General features: G+C 37.2%; 1 protein-coding gene across 13 annotated transcripts in view; it reads left to right on the top strand.

Annotated features, from left to right (window-relative positions):
* The window catches only part of SOX6 (SRY-box transcription factor 6), a 369248-nt gene that overhangs the window by 303244 nt on the left and 43718 nt on the right, over window positions 1-22286 (top strand). For 12 of the 13 annotated variants that reach the window (XM_026793117.2, XM_014266735.3, XM_074543379.1 and 9 more), the window contains 3 exons: window positions 398-547; window positions 4405-4585; window positions 7204-7394. In XM_026793117.2, coding sequence (XP_026648918.1) covers window positions 398-547; window positions 4405-4585; window positions 7204-7394 — 522 coding nt within the window. The remainder of the gene's footprint in view (window positions 1-397; window positions 548-4404; window positions 4586-7203; window positions 7395-22286) is intronic. The other variant, XM_074543383.1, reaches the window with a different exon arrangement.

The raw sequence follows: 22286 nt of genomic DNA on the forward strand, positions 1-22286 counted from the left end.
GGGTTTATATCTCCTTTTCATAAATAGCCTTGTAATTTTATCCATTTTGTTTTTAATATTCAGGCACAGTGTAATTTTTTTGCTCAACACCGTGACCATCATTAGCAAGAAGGAATAAAAAATCAAGAAAAATCAGCAAAAGTCAAATGAAGAAAAAAGATATTGGTGTTTGGGAGTTTTCCAGACTTTGTTTTTTCTCCTTTTGCAAGTGGCAGAAAGGGAAGCCACAAACAAGAGCTGAAAACGATCCTTTAAAAGAAGAAACACCAGTGGAAAAATTAAAAAAAAAAAAAAAACCAAAAAAAAAAAACCCCAAAAAAACAAAAAAAAAAGTGCATTTACAGCTTTTTTCTTTAGGAATATTGCAGGAATATATGTATATCTTCTTGTCTTCCAGCAACTGTATGCAGCTCAGCTGGCAAGCATGCAAGTTTCTCCTGGAGCCAAAATGCCATCTACTCCACAGCCACCAAATACAACAGGGGCACTTTCACCCACTGGGATGAAAAATGAGAAGAGAGGGACCAGCCCGGTAACTCAAGTTAAGGTATTTTTCAGTAAAGAAAAAAGCCGGTGTTTGAGAAGGACAGTAAAAGCAAATGATCTCTGTAATTGTTTTACAGTTGGAAGTTGAACCACGGTACAGTTCTGCAATATTCAAACAAAATTCAAACAGCATTTTAGTGCTGTATTATCAGTAGAGAGAAGGGAAGAGAAAAAATTCACTTGTTTCACTTGTTTCCAAAAATACCAGGCGTCCCTCTTCCTACCAGAGGCAGCACAACAGATTCATCAGTAAAATGTGATATTTTCAAGATTTCAGTTTGTAATCTGGTAACATGCATAAATGGCATCCATTTCACGAATTGTTTCACATTGAACTCTTGAGTATCTTAAAATGTGGTGCTGGCTTATATTGTTAGGGTAAGAGAAAGACTGTAGATCTTCTAATTATTTTACAAATCTCTAGCTGTACTTAATTCTACAATTTTGGAAAAGCCTCCTATAAAAATAATATGTAAGTCAGGGCTCTGGGGAAAACATTGTGTCGCTGCAGATTGATTTGACTTTTGCTGATTTCACACAGCTGCTGACAACCGCGCTGCTCCTCGCTGGTTTTGCTCCACTGCCGAGTGCTTGTGCCTGCTTATTCTCACTAGCTTGGAACCAGGCAGCTACAACATGGCATTTGCCAGGAGCCTGGAATGAGTGCTGTGCTCCCCCTGAAACCCATGGAGCAGCCTTTGGGTGCGACTGCCTGGCTTCTCCTGCTGTGTTCTCCCGGGGTGGTTGGGGATTTCATGAGAATGAAAAACATGCTCAAGGACCAGTTTACTGCAAACTGTAAAAAAAAAAAAAAATCAAAATTCAGATGTTTTACCCATTTGAATGATAGAGGTATAAATGCTGAACAATTAAAATAAATCTAAAAGTGGCATCTAGTGCCCTTGTGGGGTGAGAGGGAGGATATGTTAGGGGTTTTTTTTGCTGGCTGCTGACACCTTACAGGAAAACAATCCTTAGCTTCAAACCAACCTGAGAAGATTTTACTCACTTGAGGTGGTGGTTTCTTTTTTTTTTTTTCCCCATTTTTTGACACGAGAGTAAAATATCATTTGTTTTTTCATTATCATCAATCATCGCGGTAAAGTGCGGGTGAGTAGATATTTCTGCCGGGGCTGATAAATTTCCATGACACTTTTTTTGCTCGGCTGAGAGTACTAATAAATAAAAACTATTCCATTATGGCCAGATCTAACATTTATTTAGCAAAGCATTCACTTTACTTAGCAGTGGATGTGTATTAGTCTAATATTTTACCTCTTGTAATCCAACGCCAGGTTTGGGAGCAGTCAGGGAAATTTACCGCGCATGCAGAGTTTGCTACGGTCAATACAGAAGCCACCAAAAGCAAAGCCCAACTGTTCCAGCAAAGTTGCCATAGTATAGTGATACCTAACACCAGTGATTTATGGCATTGAGAATATACTACTGACTGCTTTAATGTGAAAAAGTAATTCTGGCAGTGAGTGAGCCAAATGGACCTACACCAAACCAAACCTTTACTGTATGAGTAAAATTTTCCCTGGTTAAATTCAAGCACATATCTTCTTGAACCAAGGCCAGTGCTGTTCCAGGTCTGTGGCCAGCTGAGTCCTATTACAGAATTGACCACATGCAAATTCTTGGGGGTTTCCCTATATAATGTAACTTGAATGGACTTAAGTATATGTTAATAAAATTGAAGTATTTTTATGATTATTTTTATTAAGCACACTACTGCATTCAGAATATTAAAGATGAACTACAAGTGCTTTGTGTGGACAAATACCAGTAGCTAATGAAGAAATTATTAGTGTGAAAGCAGTACCTATATTCAGTCTCTGCAGATTGTTACATTTGTTAGCTATGACAGTTTTGATGGTCATGCATTGCTTAACAAACCCTCTATATTTTCCCTGGTTTTAAGCAGCTTGTATACACTACTTGCATTATTTCTAGAATTAATGCAATTCTTTTATGGTAGTCAGATCTTTCAAAAACTAATGGTAGGTTTTCGTTAATTCAGTGACCAGAATGTTTTCCAGTTTTTTTGGTTGCCTTGCAGAAATGACAGTGCTGTCTGTGTAATACAAACAAACAAGTTCTGGCAGTGTTTAGAGTTCTTTCATTATCGTTTCAGTACTAGAGGGAAAAGTATTTAAAAACTGATCACTGTAGCATAGATTCATATCTGCACATGTTCACAGTACCGAGCCTTGCAAGCTTCATGGTCTGAATGGGGCTCTGAGCTCTTGGAAAAGTTTATGGAAGCCACTTTGTATCTGTGCAAAGAAAGAGGTCGCATGTAAGTGTGGCCACAAAGCATCAAAATTTACTCTGTCCCTGGTACCTTTGAGCTTCTGCTTTCACCCAGACCCTGAAAGGCCATGGATGTTTGTGCACAGTCTGGGGCCAGGAAGAATTGAGGTGTCAAGCAGTTTTATGGGAAAAGTTTAAAGCGGGTGATGGGATGGCATTACAAATACCTGTTTATTATGTTTTCTTGTTTAATCCATTGTGTGTGACACATGTACTTTGCTTGACAGTAAGGAGAATGGAGCAGATGAGACAATGTGATGTATTATTGTATTTTGACATAATTCTAAGCTTCCAAGTGATCAGTGCAGTGTTTTAAAATGTGAACAATCTCTTACATCCAGTGTAATTCTGCTCTGGGCATATTTTAAATGAGAGATCTGTCTTACTGGGCTCTTTAATGACAGAAAATCACTGTTCCAGAGTTTTCTAAGTGCTTTGTCTTGCTTAATGTATTAAGCAAAGGAAAAAGCTGAAAGAATGGGAAGAAGGTTGCACTGAAAATGTTTGTACTTATCAAAGAAATTAATTGCTTGAATAAATCTTCTTCAAAGAGTTGAAGTATTTTTAGATGGACATATTCTACAGCACAGAAAAAAGACATGTCAGAGAGAGTTCCTTCCACAGTTGCAAATGGAAACTATCAAATCATTTAAAGGTGCTGATACTAGATTTACACACCCTTAAAAAACATTCCTTGCGTTAATGCAAATAAAACATACAGTTAAAATAAAGGTTAAATTCAGCAGAATTAAGTACAGAATATGGGAATAATACAGGAGTATTGAACAAGGAGCAGAAATGCAGTTATGTGGAAAATAGTTTTGACAATTGAATAACAAAATATCGTAAAGTTAGCAAAATTAAACGGTAGAAAATAAAATATATATTTTAAATGCATGTGGTATGTAGTCACTACCCTAATAAGTAAAGGAATTTGAATTCAGTGAAATTCTTATCTCCTGTTATGAGGGACCAGCATAGATTATTTCACTGAACAAAACATGTACTCTGAATTAGATGCATGGAATGTATAAGCTAGCAGCAGCTCTAAATGTGGGCCAAAGAGGTGTCGGGGCTTCCAAATGATTCTTTCATAGTAGTACTTCTGATTCCTTAGTTTCTAATACATTTAAAAATAAACTACATAACTTATTTTTATAGTGCCAGAAACTTTTCAAATAGAACCAGTGCAAAAGCATTACTGAGCTGCTGGAAATTTTAAATAATTCTTTGTAAATGCCCTAGGTTAATTTAGATCTCTGAAAACACATTAGGAAATTAAGCTGTAATGTGAGCTAATTCAAATTTTAATTTGGCAAAAAGAATGATCCAGTCACATAGTTAATGTAAATAAGAAGCATAACACAGAGAAATTAATGAGGTTTCCTTTCGTTGAATCTTAAAGGAGGCAGATAATTAGCTTCTTTTGTTATTATTGCTGTGGAATGTGGCATTGTCTTCGAGGTGTAAAGTAACTGCTGCTTGCCAAATGATGCCTTCATTTGTCTTTTCCTAATAGTTATTTGCATTCAACTCTTGCAGGATGAAGCAGCTCAGCCTCTGAATCTCTCAGCCCGACCCAAAACAGCTGAACCTGTCAAATCCCCAACATCTCCAACGCAGAATCTCTTCCCAGCCAGCAAAAGCAGCCCAGTGACAGTGACGAGCAAGAGTGGCATCCCCAGCCCGCTCAGTGGGTCCCTGGGAAGAGGATCCTCTTTAGGTAACTAATCTGTCCTGGGAAAAGGAGAAAATAGAAAAAACTTTTCTGCATTAAAGTCCAGCCTGAGCACACTTAGTTCTGGCTTAGGTAGATAGTTAGGTGCACGTTTCTGTTTAAAATTGCAAAAAAAAGTTATAGTGAAGCTTTTCAAAGAATGATTGATTGCCAAAGTTTTATAAGAGTATCCAAAGAGATGTGTCAGTGTGTGACAAACACAGGAAAGAAATACATAATGTAGGAAATACATACAAATACACACAGATAAGTAAATAAAGATAGATATATAAAACTTGTAAAACAGCTTTGTGTGGATATCTCTCCTAAAGGCATCTGCTGGGTGTATACACACAAAGTTAACTTTTAAATTTTGAATTTTGGATCAAAAAAAGAAAAGCTATCTTTGCACACACATGGAGCCTCACCAGACACTAGATAGATTTTTTTTTTTTAAGTAGAGATTGAAAGGCATCAGTCCAGACAGTTTATGTTATTATTTCATCATGTTTTTGTTATTTGATCGTATTTTTGTCATTTGTTCACCCCTGTGTCAGGATTTCATTGATTCATATGGTTGCAAGTAGGGAATTTTTGACCTGTGTTCAAGATTCTTTAAGCTTATTAAGTGATGAAATGAAATTGGTCTGAAACTATGTATGAAGACTACTTTAACCAGTCAAGAAACAGAATCAAGAGCTGCAAAATGTAGATGATCAGCCCTAAAGTTCAAATAGTAAATTTTAACAGTGACTAAATACTTACTACAGACCACTTATTCACAATCTGTAGCTCAAGTGTACTTGTAAAATATATAGAAACACTTGTGAATAATGAATAGATATGTTAAATACATATATTAAATATATAAAAATTATGGGGTTTTTTCCATTCCCAAACACTTGGGAACATCATGATCTCTGAAGGATATTTTCTGCAACTATCTAGATACTTTACCTGTCAATTTATTTGCAACTATCACTGCATTATCTTACATTAGAAAGTGAAATATCAATCTGAAGTCATGGACCATTCAAGAGAAAGGAGCACAGAAGGCAAATAGTGCCTTATGACTTTTCACGTAAAGTCATAAAAAATTTTTGTCTCAGTCCTTAAGTATAAAAAAAGACAGGAAGACATTACCAAAAATCAGCAAGCCATGTAGGAGCTTTTGCTGCATTTAGATCATGAATCTAAATTTCTTTAAAAATCATGCAAACATGGTTACCACCTTCTTTAGGGTCCAGAATGGAAATTAGTGGTTGAAATGGTTCAGAACATTGCAAATTTTTCTCAGCAAGAATGATGGTTGTCTTACATACATTATTTTTATTTTGGGGAAGGTTGTTTCATTCAGATAGAAAACATCACCAGTCCCATCACTTGTTGGGACAGGGTGAAAACATCACAGTCTGCTTCCCTTCTTACTTAGGCCATGGTATTAAATGATGCATTTGGTTCCGAGGATAAGTGTGAGAAACCCATAATAATCTTTATTTTAACATAATGCAGGGTCCTTTGAGATTGAATTTGCTGTATTGTACTCACCTGAACTTCAGTGAAATGAAAAGAATATAAAAGTTGTCTTTGAAGGTTAATTCCAAATCTTAGCCTGTTTGGGGTTTTTTTTGTTGTTATTTTTGAGTTTTGTGTTGTTGGATTTTTTTTCTTTTTTTTTTTTGGTAGTAGACTGTCAATAAGTACACAAATCTAGCAAATTCAGAGCTTTTATAGAAGACATTTGCTGGCCAGGCAGATGCACAGATCACACATAAACTGTGATTGCTCAAAATTCCCAAGCTAGAATATACGTGCACCAATCTATCCATGTGCAGTGTGGAGAATACTTCCATGTAGGAGCAGGTGGATCACAATTTTGTCACAGCAACAAAAAAAGAAACAGCCACAAAATAATTGCTATCTTTTTCTCTCAAATCTAAAACTCTGTCTGGGACATTTATCTTCATGAATGCATTGTGAGATGTAACAGGAATGCTTGACTGAGTTTGATGCTTGTTTGAAAGTTTCTTCCTCTTCGGAATGATAGAAAGAAAACTGTTTTTTTCTTACTGATTTAGAAATTTATACTCATGGTGATAATGATCTTTGTCCCCAACAAGTAAATGTTAGTGCCCTTTCTGAAGTGGAAATGCAAATTTCTAGAGTGATGGTTCTCTCTATAAAGAAATTCTAAGAACTGACATGGAGTTTCATGGACTTGTAAATGAGATTTTTTCCTTTGTTCATTTCATTAATTATTTTAACACCTCAAAAGTATTCCAGTTTAAGCTTCAGAATACTGTTGTCTTAAACACATATTTAAATTTGAGTCCATGAGTATGCTCAGATAGCTCCAGACCAGGCTATTCCAAGACCTCAGTGGTTGTATTTCTAACAACCAAAGAAGTCCATGAGTTTATCGGTATTTATATTACTTCAGTAGAGTATTTTTATATTTATATTACTTCAGTGGAGTAATTCACCCTTCAAACAGACAATAATTGTCACTTCTCCTGCTTCTGCAGATGTTGGTTGGGTGCAGCTCTAAGAGTGTGAGAGCAGAGTTCTTACCCTGGATTCCAGTTTGGAGAATTACCTAAATAAAATGTGTTCTCTCTTTATAGATATCCTTTCCAGTCTTAATTCACCTGCCCTATTTGGGGACCAGGACACAGTAATGAAAGCCATTCAGGAGGCTCGAAAAATGAGAGAGCAAATCCAAAGGGAACAGCAGCAGCAGCAGCAGCCTCATGGTGTGGATGGAAAATTGCCCTCCATGAATAACATGGGTCTAAACAACTGCAGGAATGAAAAGGTAATGTCTCCCACTCCCACACAGTCTGTCACTCACTCTTCTCTTCCCTGCAAAATAGCTTCTTGTTTTTATATGAAAATTCTTTTTAGAGCTTTTAGCCCTCTCTGATTTCATGTTAAACACATCTTTGTCACTTCTCAGTGCAGTGCTACAAACTTCTCTAGGTGTGCATGGCAGCATTCACACCCACAGTCCTGTGAACACGCAGGAGGAAGCTGTAAGCACACTGAAACATGGAAAAGGGCTTGGTTGGAGCTTCCAGTGTTTGTGGTCACCAGAGTTTGAATTGTGCTTTTGAGAATGGCTGAATTAAAAAATATGGCTAAAAGGCCAGTTCTGTGCTAGCATGTTTGAGTATTAGAATGCCAGTGGATGAATTGAGGGAATCTGTGATTCAGGTGCTACAAAGTACTTAGGCTCAAAACAGCTGCTATTGGCTCTCATTGCAGTGGGAAATTAGAGATTAAACATTCTCTGCTGAATCTTCAGTGTTGAATCTCTGAAATGAGGTGTCACACTAAGAGTAAAAGGATATATGAGAGAAAGTGTTGGGATAACGGGACCAGCATTGAGCAGGACATGATCCAGCTTACAAAATAGCAACCTGGGAGCATGTAGGAAAGGTAAGGAACAGTTTCTATCACCAGTCAGTGGACAAACAAGACTCTTGGAAAATCCCCTGAACCTGTGTTGTCCCATTCTAGGCCTTTCTGAGGTCTTCAGGATGTGCTCCAGCAGCAGGTCTCTGGTACCTGGCTGAAGTAAAGGCAGCCCTTTGGATGGAGAATGCCTCTTTGTCTTTGGGTGGAGAATGCTTCTCTGTGAGCTTCCCTAGAGGTTCCACAGGCTGCAAAAAATGCAGCACACAAGTTATTTTTCACCTCTGACACAAATCAGTTAGAGACCAGTTAGATCAGTTAGAATAAGCAATACTTATTCCCGTCATCTAGAAAGGAAAAGCATTGTCCCAGTAGTCACTAAAGCTTTGGCAAATAGAACAGTTATGATGAAATTTAGTAATTAATGGAAAGAAAGCTGACATATTAATTAGCCCATACAGCAACCGGTGTTTCAGACTATTTGTTAAAACTCTCCAGAACAGCAGGTTCCAATGCCTGTAAATTTCTGTGATTTCTATATCAGAAGGCAGTGTAGGTTCTTTGTTTCTTGGGTGAGGGAGGGAAGACTATGTTGTAGCCCAAAGAATAACAGGAGTTTTGAGTCCAGGTTGAGTATAAGGCTCAGCAGAATATTAACTGTAACTTAAATGATGAATTTGATAATATTCTGATCTTTTCTCAGCCCACAAAGGAATGCTTGGGTGAGTGTTTTGTAGCAAGGCACAGAAAGACATAGGAATGGCATAAACAGACCCATTAAAGGTTGATACACACGTTTTAATTGCATTTTATATTTTTGCTTGATAGTTTCTTTAGAGTACTCATATTAAGTAGTGGCTATTCAAAAAGATTGGTTAAAATGTTGCCACACAGGATAAACAATGCTTTTCTGAATCAGACTCAGTGTATAATAAATATATATGTCTGCTAGTATTAGTTTGAAACTCATAATTGGAAACCCTATTTAATACAAGTTGATATAAAATTATAGAAATTAATAACTGATCAAGCAGGCTGTCTTCAAACACTCTAATTGTAAAGTCAGTGTTTGCCTTAAGTAATCAAGAGGCAGGATACTAAAACCCAGGTTATAAAAATAAAAAAATGTCACATACATGAATCAGTATTAAGAGTTTATAAAATTATGCTTATTTTAAAATTTATTTTATGAGTTTCAGTGGCTTGACATTTAAAAAATATCTAATATGCTATAAGGGCTATTAAAAGAATTCTTAACATTTGATTTCCCTTTGAAAAATAAGTATAAAAATGGCATCCACTTACTTATTGAGTCTGTCCCCTGTGTATTTTCAGTATCATATTTATGTCTTGTATTCGATATAACAAGTTACTATTTCATCTTTCACCCTTTAAAGCAGAGTCAGTAAATATTTCAGTGAATAATCTGAAATTTCTATTTTGTGCCAGTTTTACTAGCAATACACAGACTGATGCACAGCTTCTGGATTGAGGTTTAACACCAGGCAGTCTGAGCAAAAAAAAAAAAATAAAAATTATTTTCCTTGCAAATATAGCAGAGTGAATCGTAACTCTTTAACAGATACAAACACCATCATTCTCAAATGCCATCTTTTGTGAGGAGACTTTTCAGGGAGGCACTTGCAACTTTCAAGACCTAAGAATAAAACAGCAGCAGGGAAATCTGTTGTTAAGTCTCTTAGTGACCCTATGTAATCCTGCTGGGTTTATTTATTGCAGCAGGTACTACAGAGCCATTAAGGCAGGAAAGGCTTGTAGTTTGTGCTCTGGTTTTACCTCTGGTGTGCTGGTCTGTTATCCTCACCCCACAGATGTAAGGAAAGGTAGGGGTTGCAAAAATGTGAGATATAAATCAGTCATTTTCAATGATGGTATATCCCCACTCTTATCCTAAAGAAAATAAAAGTATTAATTCAGTCATGAATAGTAAGAAAAAATGTATTTATATTTTATAGCAAGTATAAAATACATTAAAACCAGAAGCATCCTTTGCACAAACAGAATTCTAGAAGACTCTTCTTTTCCCCTTCACCCTCTGCCTTTCAATTTTTACATTATGATATACTTCTTTTACTCTAAAAATGATGGGCAGGATGATCAAAATGGAGGTGGGGGAGCAGGAATGCTAGATCACTTCAATTAGAGAAACATAATTTTGAAATAATTGTATGCCAGGAAAACTGCATGTAGTTTCTGTCATAATCCCAGTGAAGCTTTGATAACAGTTGCAATTTTGGATTGGTTTCTTTTGAAGAATCAGAACCCTGTGTTTTCAGGACCAAATTTTCAGAAATTGGCTTCAGGTAATTAGACTTGTAGAAATGAGTTGCTGGAAGCTGGCACCAGAGAAAGATGACAAATTAATTGCCTGCAGCTGGTTTAAAAAGCTATTGAGTTCTGGTCAGTTGCTGGTCTTCAAGTTCAGATAGTTGGTAATAGTTTGTTGTGCAAATGATTGGACTCACAAAATTATGTACATAACTTCAAAGCCTAGGCTTAGGCCTTTTTGAAAATGTGTCATTCAAATCTCAGAAAGCTTTGTATTTGCTTACAGACACAGAATTGAAAATTGCTTGTGTTCATATTCTGCTGTTCAAAAAAAAACCAAAAAAACAAACTACAAAGACTTTCAAAGTACTCTCAGAGATTCACTCATGAAAATGAGAAAGACCAAAACAAAAACATCCAGCACTCTGGGAGAGCCCAACATTGTCATTGGCCATAGTATTAAGCATTACACTTCTGAGATGATAACATCCTGTGGAGTTATTTGTGTGCTGAGGAGGGTTAGGATGGGCAGGTGAGCACCATGCAGCCGCTCCCTTGCTCCTGTCAGTGGGATAGGGTGGAGAGTCAGAAGGGTAAAATTAGAAAATTTGTGTGTTGATAACTATAGTTTAGTAAGTATAGCAAAATCTGTGCATGTAAGCAAAGTAAAACAGGGAATTCATTGACTGCTGCCCATTGCCAGGCAGATGTTTAGCCATTCCTAGGAAAGCAGAGCTTCTGCACGAATAAGTTACATGGGAAGACAAATGCCAAAACTCCAAACATTTCCCTTTCCTCGTTCTTCCTCCAGATTTTATTGCTGAGTCTGATGTCATATGGTGTGGAATATCCCTTTGGTCAGCTGGGGTCAGCTGGCCTGGCTCTGTCCCCCTCTCAGTGCTTGGCACACCCCCAGCCTTCTCTGGCAGAGCAGCACCAACACCAGAAAAGGGCTTGCTCTAGAAGCCCTGCTTGACAATAGGTGAAACATCCCTGTGTTATCCAGCTCTGTTTTGGTCACAAATCCAAAACTCAGCAGCACATGAACTAAGCTTAACTCTGAGCCTAAACCAGTACTATGCACATGAGGCAAAAAATCACTATAGCAGAGTTGAATTTTTCTGCTGCACTTCAGGTGGAGCAAGAAACTCCAGCGTGGTCTGACTGAGGAAAGGGAACAATGATGGTGCGAGTCATTTTACAGAGTAAACAGAAACACTGTGAAAGGAGAGTTAGGAAAATGAAGAAAATAATATACAGAGCTTTTACCATGTGATAGAAGCAAAAGTAAAATTATACCAAAAATTCATCCTTGTTTGCAGGATGTGACTTATTTCCAGTCAAGCCATGTTCACCTTCAACAAGAAGGAGTACTTAAACAAAATCTGCATTGCTTCAGCTACTTGTATTTATTTCAGTATTTCAAACTACCGTCATTGCCTAGAAGATTTGCTTTGATTTAAGGCTCTAAATGAATCTGAAAATGTTATATAATTTATAAGATAACTGACATTATTTTAAAAAGAATCAGATCCTATCTTTTTTGTACATAAAGCAGGAAAATGCTGACAAAGATGCTTCATAAAATCTTTGTATAAAAAATATAGGTAGAACTATGATTGGAGGAAAATCTATGAAGTCAAGATAGAATAAATACAAAATCAATTACCACAACATATTTGTATCCCCACATCCCCATTTACTTTCCATGAAGCATATTCATTGAGATCTGAGAGTAAGCAGAATTTAATATAACATTTTCATGTTTATATTCCATTCTTCATCTTTTGTAGATTTTCAGACAACTGTGTATTTGCAGAAGGAAAGCAGAATTAGACCCCAAAATAAATGACATGAGTCATTGCCTACTTCCTGGGAATCATGGTACTTTAGCACCTCTTCTAATGAGCCTTTTATTCCTTTCTTATCTCTAAATCAAAGTTTCACAAGTTGAATCCACGTAATTTACCCTAATATAGACCCACAGTTTGTATGCAAAATGTGCATATTCTTAAAAACGTGTATTATTCACCCCTGGAGATATTACAGTCTATTGATAAAATCCATATTTAGGCACTTGGATTTGACTTGATAAGCCATAACGACCCCTTTGGAGGCGTTTCGCTCTGCTGTATTTAGGGACTGTTAAGTATGTGGATTATTGAGACAATAGAGTGTAACAACTCCTCTGGAGCTGTTACACTTCATCATGTATATGAAGCTCCTGCACACATGTACAAACTTGTACAAAAACACTTCAGGAAGTCTTTGTAGGAAAAGTCACTCGTCATGCATAATCTCCTTTTGGCTGCCCACAGCAATGGCTCCAGCATTGTACTGTTATTTTCCTGAAACCAAGCAATGCTGCATTATGCTGCCATCAGTTTTTTGCCAGCTTTTTTCTCCCCATGCATTCAGCATCAGAGACAGAACAACTGCAGTGGCAGGAGTCTCACTGTCTGTTCTGTATGTGCAGGAGGTTTCTCAGACAATCACAGAGGATCACCTTGTTACAAGCATCCTTTCTATGAGTCAATTCTCAACTCTGTTAAAAAACCCCAAACATATAGTTAAGCAAATACTTTCCCAGTTCATTCTGCGTGCAATTCTCTTTTTCCTTTTACTGAAAGGAGTCCTGACCACTCTTAAATTTAGAACATGAATTAATTGGTCATTAGGGCCTTGTGGATTTCTTATAAATCTTTATGAATATGTGGTTTAGATTTGCAGGTACTGATCTCTTCTCATTTCCTTTTTTTTCCTTTTAAGAAAATTGTATTTTCTTTTTTCCCCTTTAGTTTCTTCTAACAGACTATTGATACTTTGTAAATAAGAGGTCAATGCTTATATTTCAGTCTGCAGTGAGACATACACAGTGAGCATTTTCAATTGGGTCTTTATTTCTATTGGTTAAACCTTTGTTCTACTTCTAATTTAAGGATGAATGCCTAAAAATTAGGGGGGGGGAAGGAATAGCAGTAAAAATAGCATATGACTAGTTTTGTAAAGTTATTACTTCTTCTATGGTATTGTCTCCACAATTATTGTAGCAAGTTCTGGTCTCACTGTAACTTAAGAAAGGTCCTGCCCTCCCACAGCTTACAATTAGAGATGATGTAATATAAGTATTTAGATTCTATAATTAAAAATCTAGAACTGTATAGAAAGGGAAAAAAGAAAGACATTGATTTACTTGAGGAACTGTTAGTGTGGTCTCACTTTCTTGCAAGAATATAGGCAATTTATTCAACTCAGTGGGAGTGTATTCCATCTGTCTAATGAAGACTTTGATTCCTACAAAGAGACACTGCAAAGTGTTTTTTCCTGACTATGTCATCCTGCTCAGCCAACAAACCTTTCCCTTGGGACTTTCTGGGATGTGGAGGGACACGTTGCATGGAGACAACCTCTTAGCAGATCCATCATTTTAGAACAGACAAGTGGCAGGTCTAAGTTAAACGCCCTGGAATAGGGAAAAGTTTCAAATACAAATCCCAGCAGTCCCCATACTTCTTACAAAACAAATGTCCTTTATACTTGACTGTGAATCTGCTCAGTTTAGTAATCTGCTTCTGGCTGTACATAACATATGTAAGTGATAACTTTTTTTTACATCAAGTGTTCAAAGTTAATTTTTTAAAGCCATATTTGAACACCAGTATTTTAATCTGAAAAATCTGTATTAAAAAAAAAAAAAAAGAAAAAACAAAAGAAAAAACCTCAGTTTGTTCCAGAATTTTTTGAAATTGCAATAATTTTGCAATTTCTTTTTTAGGCTTAGGGCTTACCGTAGTTACATAAACATGTGTCTTCATTTTATACCCATTGTAATATTTCCTTAATAGTTTTGAAAGGATAATAATGACTCAAGTAAAATTTTTTTGAAGTGGCTGCAATGCAGGAGCCTAAGTCCCACTGAACTAGCTCTGAAAATTTTACCCCAAGGCAGACAAGCAGATTTGTGGCTGCATACACAGTAACAGTCTATTTTCAGTGGAATTCAGCAGTCTTGTATCCCTCTCCAGCTCTTTTTATGATAATTTGGACAATTCAGAATTTCAGCTGATGTAATACTGCCCCCTTTTATTAGAACTGGAAAGCATGCTGGACCTCAAACACTTAGTTTTTTAGCTGGAGAAATTCTGTTTATTTATGCTGTTGCTTCCAATGTTTGAATTTTCATGCCAAGATAAGATAAAGGCTGACATCCATATGCATTTGTAACAAAGAATGGGGGGAAAATAGTAATGATTCCAAGCAACATATTTTTTCAGGGTGTATTGTGTGTGGTATGATGGCCTTCCCGGGCAGCATATCCCTTCAGGGAATTCCCTGCTATTTTTTTAAGAAGTTCAAGGTGTAGCTTATTTCTGCTTTTGTATGAATGTCATACGTGTTTGCATTGGTTTTCTAAGGATATTTAGGGCCACAGTGAGCATTGTCATTTTTTTCTTTTGTGAGTTCTGGTCGGGAATTATATGCATTTTTGAATAGCTCAATGGTTTTAGTAGCTCTCAGACACAGGGATTTATCCTTGAACACTAGAACTGTCAGTGTAATTTGAAATTAAATTCAAAGCAGAGCCTCTTGGAAAAAAAAATCCCTGTGTCTCCAATCATATCTTTTAAGCAGAAATGTTGCAATTATAAACTAAAAAGGAAAACAACTAATCTGACTTTAGATAGAACCCTGAAGCCTGTAATGTATCACCAGCTTTTGTAGATAGCCCAGGAAATAAAAACAGGTCAGACATTGTACCCATACTTAGAGAAATGTTTTATCTGATCTCTATCTAAGTAGTGAGAAAGGTGATAGAGGCTGTGACTGCTCATGCACAGAGGGGTCAAACACAGCCATAACGTTGGTGCTCAGCTTCTGAGAGTTATGGCAGGAAAATACCACTGCTAACATCAGCCCCTGCAGAAGAACACAGCCCCATTATCAAGGCCAGGTTTGTAATGGGAACCAGGTGCAGGAGGCTGTGGGTATGAAATCTTGTCAAGGCTGTTCCTTCAGCCCCAGAGATAGAAATATTAAAGCTGCTCATGAATCGTTGACTTTGTCTCTAGGTAATGTATGATGCAGCCTTTAATTGATCACATGCTTTTGCTCAAATGCTATTTACACCTGTGTAGTCACACTCGTATCTATCAATGCACCTACTAAATTTATTTTTTTTAGGTTTACTTTGTATGCTGTGTGTAGAAAGACATACAAATAATGTATTTGAAATTTGCACATTAAAAATACATGTTCACTGAAACTGTGGAACTGACAGGTAGAAGACAAAAAGAAACAGTGGAAAATCTCTGGCATATGTAGGTCATCTAAATTTGCAGATAATTTAGCTTGGGTGACAGCTTATAGATCCAGTTTGCACCTATAGAAGAATTTTCTGTGCGACCTTTGTTTTTAAACCTTTTGCTCAATTACCTTACTTTCTAAAATTGTCTTTAAAAAATTGGTAGTTTGTGCATTTCAGTTCCAATGCATTAGATGTACAGTGAAATTCTTAGTCCCTTAAGTCATGTAAAGGCTGATTAAAATAAAATCTAAATTATTTTTTCTATTGATTAAATTATCAAAATTAATTGAGTGAAAAATATGCAAGCTTGGCAAACTATAAATCATGGAAATTTTACAGGAGCATAAATTAAAAAAAAAAGTTTGACCAGCCCAATAGTGATGTACAGATATAAGAAAATAAAAGAGAACATTAAAAGCCTATATGAAACATTATTATTTGAATGACTAGGTACACATATATAGAGAGGCATACTTATGTATACACACATGCACACACACTGCAGAGGGTAGAAATTTCCTATATTAGATGAACTTTTAAAGTATTTCATGTCTTCAGTTCAATGCCAAGAGCACTTGGTAACAAAATACTCTTTCCAGGAAAGAAATCAGCTCAAACTTTTGGTATCAGGAGCTATTTTTACACTTGAATATTGGCTGCTAGAGGTTGTGCCACTACCTATGCTTAACATTATTCTTGCTGAACACAGTTATGATTTTTTATTTCTGTTGTCAGGGCTACTTGAAGAGGTTGTCTAACTTCAGGTTTTAGGCCAAATAAATAATAGTGTTAATTAAAATGATCATGATAATGATGATATTAGTAATAATGGGGACTTGTCCCCTTTCTTCTATTGCCTTTCCAGCTCAAGGAAAAAAAAAAAAAGCCAAATGCACTGCTTTTTCCTTTGCATGGGGTATCTAAATGTGAAAAGGATACAAACTTTGCCCCATTTCGGCCTTCTCCCTTAAATTTTGGAGCAACTGAAAATTCAAAATGAACAGAATTAGATTGAATCATGTCTCAGGGATGTGTTGAAAAATTTGCACAAACCAACAAGGATATTTTTTCCAAAAGATGATGTTCTGCCATAAAGGATAGTGTCTTTTTGATGACTGTAACAGCATAATGATCTTATATACAATACATTTCCCAAGCTACTCAGGAGAATTTACAGATATATGCTGAAATTTATTCTGTGGTTTTATTATGCTTCTCCACAAAACAATAAAGATAGGTTGAAAATTATTGTTCGAGCATAAATTTGCTAGAACAAGAATATATTCATTGATTTAAATTGTGGGTCAGAATGGCAGCTGCACAATCCTATCATATCACTTCCTCAATTGTCCTGAGAACTACAGAATACACTTGCATATTATTTCACACTTAGATACAAGCAGAGACATCCGCAAAAGTTACTTCCATTTTTTTTCCAGGCTCTGTGTATTCCTCTAAGCAAATTTGCTGCACCAAATGCATTGCCAATATAACTCTCTGCTGCAGCAGATAAAGTACAGCAAGGATAAATTTGGATTGCTTTCCCTGATACTTCATTACTTTCTAAAATTAAAAATGTCTCCCATTTCTCAAGTGTCATTAGGCTGCATCAATAGGTATGATAAATTCAAATTCACTCCCTGTTGTTTAAGGATATTTACTAAGCTGCCTGTTTGTGGGATTATGCAATACTTTTTGCTGCCTTGACTGTTCTGCTTCAGTCAAAAGAATAAGCATGCTAACAGGTAAAATTGTCTTCTTTTTTCTCATGAGAAGACTTGAGCCAATAATGTGAAACATTGCAAGTGTTTGTTTGAAATCTGATTAATGGAGCTGGACCATGCTTAGTCCTTGCTTTGTTTCTTTTCACAAATATTCATGCAAATAGGGTTTCATTTCTATGACTGTATTTACATTTGACCATGGGCATTTGTGCACAATTAGGCATTTGCACTTTATGCCCAAGTTGCTCAACCCCTCTTAATCAGAAGTGGAGGCTCTGATGCAGCCCCCACTGACCAAATGAGGAATGCAGTATCAGGGAGATCTTCCAGCCCCTGATAAAGTGTCAGTGCTAATTATAGATCTTTACAGCAGCTCCCTGAACTCTGCAGCAATTTAATCTAGGGCTGCTGAAGGCCTTGCTGCACTATCCCTTACCACTGCCATCTTTTTCCTAACAGTGGCATGCCAGAGGCAGATTCATGGGGTTTTCTGTGGTGTTGAGGCTTTTGGATGCAGGAGCTGATAGACTGAAGTAAAAGCTTTTCGTTACCTAAGAAGCCTTTGAGCTGAGAGAATTCCCAGTTGCCTTTTTTTTTTCCAGGTAATTTAGGGCAAAGTTGTATTATCATTGAGCTAGGCACTGAAAACAATGTCATTTATCTTAGGGGTCCAACTACAGCATAAATCAGAAGTAGAAAACCACTGAGCATTTAAGTGCACAGCTTATGCAGAGCTCTAAAAAGTTGGATTGCTAAAGCAGTGACACTCATACATGTATAGAAAATTGCTGAACCTCCAGGGGTAGTTTGAAAAGATAAGAAATACTCTAATTTCTGCATTAAATGTTCACTGCACATAGTTTCTTCATCTCTAGTCACATAATACCAACTCCACAAACAGGTCTATCTCAATTGGAAATGTGTAACAGGGTAATAAATGATACTGAACATCAGATTGCTCATATTAAAATCTTGTTCAAGTCATAGTAAGCCATTATAACACTACTTAAAACCTAAAGTACTCCTAACCCACAAGCTGAAATTGCCCAGCTTACATCCTGAAAATCTACAGACAACATTAATTTCCCACTATTCCGCTTTTATCCCTGTGGCCTCTACCATGTTGCAAATGCTTCTATAAGAAAGGCTAGAAAAACATATCAAATTTCTGTTCTATTCCACTTGCTGACATTCATTAACTGAGGGAGAACACTGAGACATGGTTTTGGAAAGATCTCTCTGCCTCCACCCGTTCCAAAGCAATTTATTAAACAGCCCGTAAGAGAAGTGGACACTTGTGGTTTAATGTCAGACCTGTGTTGATCAGTAGCTGGGTGCATGATTTCACTGTTACCAAGGGCTTCTTGAGACAGTAGGCAGTGTGAGCATTCCTGTCTCCCTTCCATTTTCTTTGCATCCTGTAGTTCAATTGTGAAGTAACAATTTCATTATATGCCTCCTATTTGGATGAATAGTCTTTTTACATGCATAGAGATTCTTGCTTTGTGCATCCCACTTTTCCCATTTCTAAAACACAGGAACACTCTTGGCTGTGTTTTGAATGCTGGTACATTTGTTTTACATTCTGTTTAGAAGCCATCATTGGGAGGATGTGCATTAGAGCTGTATACAAAGTGAGTCACTGACACATCATGTACTGTAAAACTTCTTGGTCTGTCAGAGGTTCAGCAGTTTGCCAAAATGTATTCAGCTGCCAGCTCCCTGCCAGAATTCTTTTCCTCAAGCTCTTTGAATACTATGAATAAGATTAGGTTGTATGGCTGCTCTCTCCCTCCCAAGGGATTCCCCTTTAAAAAGGGATTACCTGCATGACCTTTTCATAACTCCTGTGTTTTATTTTCCAGTGTCACACTACAGATCACCCTGTGTCATCACAATGTCTCATTGAGGAAGGATATGCCAGCTCTTAGAGCTTCCATTCAGAAAGAGCCCAAAACTTAGAAATGCAAGGAAGACCTTTTCCTGTGGGTCTGCTCCCACCCTCTTTCCTGCAAGGTTTATTTTTCCTCTTTCACAGAATTGGAATGTTCACAGTTACAAACTGACCCTATACAGACTGGGGTGCCTATCAGTGTTTGCAATAACCAGCACGCTCTGCTGTGCAGGATATCCATTCCATTCAGCCCAAAAGCCACCCACAGTTTATCAGGATGTGCTCACTAGCAGGGACAGGCAAAAGGAATGAACTGCAGTACAGGAAATTAGTAGTGCATGTGTGAGTTATCCTACCAGGGAAGATGATGAAGTGACTCCTTGCTTGGTTCACCAAGTGATTTCCCTCTCTCCCCACCTATGCCATGTTACTGTAGTCACTATATGTGCTATAAGAGTATAAAGAATCCAGTTAAAAGGGCAAAAAAGCACCCAATTTCCTGGTTTTGACTCCACTTAAGTTCTCCTAATGTAAAGCTTTTGCTATGGTAAGGATGCATCCCAGCCCATGTGCCTCTGAATCAGGGACTGCTTTACTTCATCACCCTTCAACTGCTGTGAGATCCCAGTGCTGCAGTATTAGGATGCTCTTAATGTTGTTCAGCCTATGGTTTAGGTAGTGGAAGTCTCTTATCACGAGGCAGAGGGGGGAATTTTCTCGCAGTGATTGCAAAGATCTACTACTTTGTGCCTCCTTTCCTTTTCTCCTTGCTGCTGCTCTTCCTGGTTGCTTAACTTCACCCTGCCTTTGCTCTTTGTAGTGTCTCATAAGAAGAGCACCTTCATTGCTGTTGTGTGTCACATCTTAATTAACTAATAGGGCAGAACACAATTTCCACATTAGAATTTCCACTATCATCTCATGCTGTGAAGAGATAGTGGTATTTCACCTCTCTTTGTTGTTTTGTGGGTATGTTCTCTATACAGCTGCATTCTTGTTGCTAAATCAGCCTTGGATTTGACTTCACAACTGAGCTAAATGCTGACCATTTTCCATAAGCAAAATACACAATTTATCACGTTTTTGATTGCTTGGAGTAGCAAAGGAATGGAGATAAAATTGAAAACTTCATTGTGAGTTATCAGTCACATTTTTTTTCTTTAATAATTCTATTTTGTAACTGATGACAGAACTCATTTAGGATCAGACCATTTTAGGCTGTGCTTTGATAGAAACCAAAGCAGTTACAGCTCCTGAGATGAAGATCTTTAATAGATTTGAAAGGCAAGAGCTATCTCAGTCTAGCAAGTTGCCTCTCCAGTGCAAAGAGGTTCTCAGCAGCTTTAGCTGCAGCTCGCTGCCTGCTCAAGGACAGAACTATTTGAGCAATTCTGCTGTAAAAGCTGCAAAGGCTTTGAAAACAAAAGCTTCCCCTTTTATTAAGCTGAAACATTTTGCTGTTTGATTTTTCAGCATGACCCCACAAATAGCTGAATCAGATGTTTTAAAGTTCTGTGGACTGTTTGTGGGGACCAGAAGGTCAGAAGGGGAGGAATGGGACAGAACTTCACTCCTGCATAATTTGTCCCTGAAAATGCACTTTGAGTGTATTACAGGATAAGGAATGAGAGAATGAGGGAGAGCACAGACAGGAATGAGAAAATCCTATAGTTTAAATGGTGGATTTACAACCATATAGCTCCAGAGTATATAGCTCTTTCCTTCTTTTTTGGCATCATCCCTTTCAGTTCTCCCAATGTATAATCATTTGAAATTCCTCTTAAGTCTCTGTTTCTAAACCCTAAGAAGCAGCAAACCTGAGCCTTGCTGTTTGCATTCTTCTGATATCAAAGCCTCCTCTCCCAGCGGGGCCCTTAGCCATAGGAGAGGTTTGAGGGGGGAGGAAGAGATGTTTTTCCTTCTCAGCTGCTGCACCAGATTGGAGGGTGGGGAGGAGAGAGGGAGCAGACATAGTTTTTAATATTCAAAATGGAGTTTGGGATGTGGTTGCTGTCTGAGCCTGACATGCTGCTGCTTATCACTGCTCCCCTTAGCTGATGTGACAGTGGGGGTGGAGCTGGCTGGAGGTTGGTACCTGGTGATGAAGAGTGCCCATCCTCTCAGGGAGTCAGGGAGAGCCTTGGTTAGTCTGTTTCTGCAGAAGCTCATACCCCAGAGATATCTTGTACTACAAAGCTGGCAGTACAAAGATATTTTTGTTTACGTTTAAAAACCTGTGTTACAGATTTTCAAGAAGTATTTATTTATTCTTAAAATTAGCTGAGCAGGAGAATTAGCTAAACAGAGATGGATTTAGAGATCAGCACAATGCAGCAAGATTAAAAAACCTTTTCCATCTGAATTAATGAATTTCAGACTGCTTTTCATAAACTAGTTTTTCAGAAGTCATCTGTGAAGCCTTGTATAAAGAATTTTTAAAGGTAACTTAATGGGATGGAGAAAAGGTTTAAAATTATCTACAGAGGCTGTTGCAGGAGATATTAAATATTGATTTATCTTGGAGTAAGAATCATACTAAAGAGTGAGGCTTGTAGTCAGATCAATTTATCTGGAATACAAACTATATGGCTGTATTTAGTACAATGTCAACATGAATCTTAAACAAGTAGATGTGAAAGGTTGATCATTTAATTTAAATCAATTGGCTTTCAAAATCTTCAATTAAAAAAGAAATCTGAGCAGTTCAAACTGAACTGAACTACTCCTAAATGCTTCAGGTGGTTTAAAAAATGCTTCCTTTAGTCAGTCATGCTGTATCATAATGCTCCTCTGTCCATCTTGTTGTAGCTAGGAACAAAAATATATGGTCCAAGACTTCTCCAAATCCTGAGTTTTTAATACTTCATACTTGAAATCCCAGTGTAAATAGTTCAAGTAATCTGGCAAATAACACTGCAGGCAATTTTCTGCTACTTGCCACTTCTGCTGCACTGCCAAGGTTTTGGTCATAAAAGTTTGCTAAGAGTGTTCTTAAGCAACTAAAACTGATTATGCTGTGTTTTCAGGCATAAATAGATACCAGTATGCCAGCTAGTGGTACTGGCTAAAGCATTTTCCAGT

This window comes from Zonotrichia albicollis, chromosome 6 (assembly GCF_047830755.1).
Source record: "Zonotrichia albicollis isolate bZonAlb1 chromosome 6, bZonAlb1.hap1, whole genome shotgun sequence".
In the NCBI taxonomy this organism is placed as follows: Eukaryota; Metazoa; Chordata; class Aves; order Passeriformes; family Passerellidae; genus Zonotrichia; species Zonotrichia albicollis.